This window comes from Olea europaea, chromosome 14, assembly GCF_002742605.1.
Source record: "Olea europaea var. sylvestris chromosome 14, O_europaea_v1, whole genome shotgun sequence".
NCBI classification, from domain to species: domain Eukaryota; kingdom Viridiplantae; phylum Streptophyta; class Magnoliopsida; order Lamiales; family Oleaceae; genus Olea; species Olea europaea.
Genome location: NC_036250.1, coordinates 10,853,909 through 10,859,633, shown reverse-complemented (window position 1 = coordinate 10,859,633; position 5,725 = coordinate 10,853,909). Strand labels below are relative to the sequence as shown.

Sequence of the window (5,725 nt, the reverse complement as noted above, 5' to 3'; positions counted from 1 at the left end):
CCAAACCCATTTAAAAGTTCTACTTTAAGACACATTTTACTTGGATTGCCACCCGGTAGCAACTTCAGTGTATTTGGAGCAATCTAGATAATTAGATTAGAAGCATGGTCAATGATTTTAAGGCCAATCTATTGCACTAGTGTTTGAGAGGAAACCGTGCTTCTCTGCTTTTGTAAGTTCCGAAATTTTATGTGCTAAAGATCTAGGTCCGGCACTAGACTTCACTGTCCGAGACTCTCTTCCAAAATCTGAGCCCTAAAATTGTGTTCATCTTGGTGCTTATTACTACTTTAAGTGCATAATGATAAGTAGATTGTTGTGTACTTTATTCTTTCCTTCACATGAGAGTTTTATATTAGCGTTATGAGAACTTTAGGTAAAACACTTTGGGAAGAAGAACCATCAGTTTAGGGTATTGCAAAGGATCTCGCACAATTCTTAGGCTCTGAATGAGTTTTGAAGATTTGGTGTTGGATCAAGGAAGTTTTTAGTGTTCTTTCGTCTGGATTTGAATATGCATGTTAAATTTAGTATAGATCTAACATTTCTCTGGGGAACATACTCTAGCTTGACACAATTTGTAACATTGAAAAATTATCCGAGTTTTTATTTTTATTTTATTTTAAGGTTTTCTATGCATGATTAATTTAGTTAGGATGTTAACCTCATGAGTGCAAATTCGCGTGCATAAACGGATTGTTGACAAAGCATAAAATGATGTGAAGAAACAACGAAGAAGAAGTCCGGTGTACAGGTCGTGAAACATTACCCATATTTAGGCTGTAAAATAGAAGCAAGTGGGCAGGGTGAGTTAAGCATAATTCTTAACTGAATCAATTACAAGATAACCAATAAAGAGTTGTCACTTGTCATTTTCTAAAAATGATCAAATTATTCCAACACTTGGAGGGAAATCTATAAATACACCCTTCTCGTTCGAAGGAAGGATTTCAAATAGCTATTTCTCCTCTTTTTTTAGTTGAAGCATCTAGAATTAGTATGGAAAGCTTTAAATTCATTGTTCGTGTACAAACTGTATTTGATAAAATCTGAAAGTTTGAATTTATTTCCTCAACACAAACATTCAAGGCTAAAACATTTCCTCTTGTTAATCAAAAAGAATTCTGACTCTAAACCTCAGCCATTGACTCGTTAATCTGAAGTAGGCACAAATCAGTTAGAGATTCCAATTTGTAACAATATTACGAATAATTTATTAATAAGATATGAATGATGATGTAGTCACAAATCGCAACATATATTATTTTCTATACCCTTTAGTCAATTGAATGATTCAAAATAATCCTTGAGATGACTCATTGCAAGGTTTTATTATTGGATATAATTTTCTTTAATGGATGCATCAAAGCGTTGAAAATTAAAGCCGAAGTTGCTCTGGAAATTTCCACTACTCTTGAATCCAAAATAGTGCAGTAACAATGACCCGATAAATTTGGATTATTTATAAGTCGTCCTTTAACGTTAGGATACAAAAAATAGTAAAACCTGAAGACTTGAAAACTAAAATTTAAGTTCTCTAGATACATCAACTTTTGTGGAATTGAAATATGATCTATTACTTGAAGTTACATGGAAGAAACCTTGCAACAAGATTGAAAGCTCAAAAACGAACTTTGTCCCTTTTAGGCTTAGCTTAAATAATTGATGAAAATTTAAGTCAATCAACAATTAATATAATATTATGAGCACTAACGTGTGAATGATAAGTTATTCTTATTAAGTAGCATACTAACTAAACATTCAAGGCTGGGACCTGGGCATTTCCTCTTATTAATCCAAAAGAATTCCCACTCTAAACCTCACCCAATAATTTATTGGATATGTTTTTCTTTATGGATACATCAACGGGTAGAAAATACAAGCTGAAGTTGCATTGAAATAACAAAGAAATTTCGTGCGACATTGAGCATCCCCATCTTAAAATCCGAAGTGCAGTCGCTGGAAGAGAGCTGAATGATTCAACAAAATGATTGACTCTAAAGCACCAATTCCATGGATAGGCGTATACGCTGCTGTAGCATCTGGAATATGGACTCTTTTACTTTTTGCTGATACAATTCACTCTCTCGGCCGTAGAAAATTATGGTTCCCCTGCAGATATGCTGCTCTTAATGCTGCTTTCGTGGCTTTGATAGGCATCGCAGTGAAGTTACCAATGGATCTAACTACCTCGATGCCAGGTACGTATGATCAAGCCGCTAAAAGAGTTGGCTTTGCTTTCTCGTGTGCTTCAACTGCTCATGCCATGCCTTCTCTGGGATCCATGAGTAATAGAGAAATTATTGTGAACTTGACAGCAATTGGTATGCTTAAAGTGAGTCTCACCGTAGATGTTATCATCCAAGTATTAACGGGCGTGATTGAAGATGATTTCCATGTGATGGTTGTAGTTATAGATGTTTATATGCTCTTTATATTGATTTCTTCTGCTTTAACAGTATCTATAAGAAAAATGCATTTGGAACATAAGTATAACGAATTGCACGCAAGAATTTCAGCAGAGGAACTACAACGAGACGAAATAATGGTCTTCGACAAGTTAAAGTCACATGTGAAGAAGTACTGGGTGATGGCAGAAACAGGTGACCCTCGGTTAGTGATGGCACGGTCTGATGACTTCTGGGTTTTATCATTGATCTGTGCAATTTTTTCTGTCGATGGATTAGAAGTGATTACAAACAATAAGCCAGACATTGCTTCCGACTATAAATGGTCAGTGTATCTAGTTTATTATGCTCAATCTCTAGGCATAGGTTTTTGCATTTTGATGTCTTTTGGAAGAATGGCATTAGCTATATTTTACATTGCACGGAATATTAAAAAAAGTACCATCACAAGTATTTCCTTAGAAATAAAGAGTTACAGGATCAACAGATTGGTAGAGTGGAAAAAGAGGCTCCCACCATCACAAGTTCGAAACCAGAAGTTTAGAAAAATTATTTATGAAAATAGAAATCTACTTCTCGACATTTGTATAAGAACTCAGCTAGTGATTGTGATCATGAATAAATTGCTTATGGCATGCCTACTTTATTTAATTTACCTCAAAGTATTCGAGATTCCACTTAGTTATTGGAAACTAATTGGGAACCTATCAAGCGCAACACTATTTGTTTCTATGTTGTTCCAACCCTTGATCATTAGATGGCTCAATGTGATAAAGAATTTTTTCTCCGGGGAATCCAAGGCCTCAGTCAATCCCATTGAATCAGAACACAGGCTTGGTTACGAGAAAGCTCTTGAAAATTATTTTGTACTTCTAGAAAGTGAGGCAGTACAAGAAGTGCACCTGATGTTCATTAACGCTTCTATTAATTCATTCATAACGACGGGTGCAAAGCGTCAGCCAAGATATCTAATGAAGCTTATGGAGAAATCCACCAGCTTCGAGGGTGTGCTAAAATTTGAAAGTGATAAAGTCTCTCTAATAATTTGCGAAGAACCTCTTAATTGCTGGACTCTATCCGTAGCAACGCTAACAAGCATCATGATTGCTATTCCAAATGTTCAAAATGAGGAGAAGAATCAGTTGTTAAGAAGTGTCATTGAAGGTTTTAAGTACGTGCGCCCAATGGAGAAAAGTCTGGATGTTCATAAAAAAATTGTGAATAGCACGAGCGCTGCAGATTTTGCATGGGGTTTAGTTGAAATGAGGCACAAGTGGTTAGACATGGATCTCCAAGAAATTGCCACGGTATCAAAATCCTCCAAAGAAACTCTTCAGAATCTTGCAAATAGAAGTGAAGAAATTTTGAAGAAATTCACGAGTAGAATGAATGGAAATGCTATGGAAAGCTCAGTTAACTTGCCTGAAAATATCATAATTGCCAATTCAATGTACAAAATAAGCAACAGTTTGTTGTTGGTCTATCAGGAAAGCTATCATTCAGCATTAGATACTCAAGTGTTTGAGAGATTGTCAGTTATCATTTCAGATATATTTGTTGCATGCTTGACCAATTTACCTCGTCTTATACTCAAGAAATGCAGCAATAGCGCCATAGAAGAACGGGAGAAAAGTATAGAGGAGGCAAGTTACATTTTGGGAGAAACTCAAGGCATTCTGGAAGTCCTTCAGAAGCGTGAAATTCCCAATCTATCACCTGATCAATCAATATATATTGACGAATGGCGTACTTTTCTCAAACATACTAACCATGGTATTTCGAGCCCAACTCCTAGCAGTGAGAATACTGTTACTGCTTCAAGTGGTGAGGTGCACTTGGACATAGAAGAACTTCGTGCAAGTGCTACAGAAGGTATGAATGTACAGTTGTTCTCTAGTTCCATTCAGATTTTGCCTTGGAATTTATTATTAATATTCAAATTCCAATTATGAAGACATTGGTTTTATCTAGGCTTTTATTGAATATGCATTTCACCAAGTAAAAATTAGTAAAAAGTTCTTTTGTATCTAATTGTAAATAACAAAATAATGCATGAAGATAATGTTAGTATTACCTAATATATATTTTAAATTGAATTTTAGAGGAAACTCTTTTAAATGTAAATAGTGTAAAAAAATTAAGTATGCTAAGTTTTGGTGTTTTCAGAAGCCTTGGGAACTGATGAAGGCGATGCGGAGTCTCATGTGAGCGGGGAAGTGGAAGAGTTAGAAGATGAGGAAGAGAATAACCAAGCATAAAACACTTTTTGGAAATTGTTGTTTATAAATATCTCTCTCTCTTTCTTTTTTTTTTTTTTTTTTTTTTTTTTTTTTTTGTGTGTTCATTGGAATTTGCCACACAACCATTGTCATTTGTCAGTCATACATGTGTTATCATAAATACCTTGTGGCACCTATTGTTGGCATATTATTAGACATTATCATGCATATTGTGAAGATTAGAACTGTCGTTTAACATTGTTATGTTGTTATAATTTGTTATCATTATAATAGATTATTCACTTATCGTCGGGTTGCGATGCCCAGCATGTGGCAGTGATGATCCATGATTGATCTTCAGGTTTAGGCCTAAATTGGAGACAAACCAAGTGGTCCAACCCTCTATTGACTGGACAGAATTATGGATCATGAAGTCATGCAGTAACAATGGCACTTCGTGCAAGAAGCAAACTTGGTTTTGTTAGTGGATCACTTCCAATTTCAAAGGAGAAAGATGATGTTTCCAACTTCGAACGTTGTAATGATTTGGTTGGAAGTTGGATTCTTAATTTTGTCTCACCAGAAATCCGTCCAAGTATCTTATATTCTGAAATTGTAGCACAAATTTGGATGGATCTGAAGGATCATTTTTCTCAATCAAATGCTCCTAAAATCTATGAATTGAAACACTCGATTTCCGCCCTCAAGTAGGAACGCATGTCTGTTTCATTATATTTCACAGAACTTAAATCTTTATGGGATGGACATAGTTCCATTACATCAGTCACTCCATTTATAGGTGCTAATGCTAAAAATATTGTTGATCAACAAAATCAAGATTGTTCCATAGAGTTTCTTCAGGGACTCCAAGATTGTTTTTCAGCTATTCGTAGTCAAATTTTCTTGATGGAGCCATTTCCTTCAATTCAACGTATCTACAATTTTGTATATCAAGAAGAAAAACTATAAGAGTTTAATATTCAAACAGTTCCTACCGTTGATTCGACTGTGCTTCAAGCGTCTAAACAACCATTTTGTCCTTCTAGAAAGCGCCAACGTTATTTTTGTGAACTTTGTAACAAGCATGGTCATATTCCT

The 5,725-nt window shown here is 35.1% G+C and overlaps 1 protein-coding gene across 1 annotated transcript; it reads left to right on the top strand.

Moving 5' to 3' along the window:
* The first annotated feature begins 1,987 nt into the window (after positions 1–1,987).
* Positions 1,988–4,666, top strand: LOC111409505. Its single transcript, XM_023039551.1, has 2 exons — positions 1,988–4,280; positions 4,575–4,666. The coding sequence occupies exons 1-2, from the start codon at positions 1,988–1,990 to the stop codon at positions 4,664–4,666; spliced, it is 2,385 nt and encodes a 794-aa protein (XP_022895319.1).
* Positions 4,667–5,725: the final 1,059 nt, after the last annotated feature.

Coding starts and splice junctions, on each gene's coding strand:
- LOC111409505 (XM_023039551.1), top strand. CDS start 1,988: ATGATTGACTCTAAAGCACCAATTCCATGGATAGGCGTATACGCTGCT. Junction 4,281..4,574: donor TCGTGCAAGTGCTACAGAAG/GTATGAATGTAC, acceptor TGGTGTTTTCAG/AAGCCTTGGGAACTGATGAA.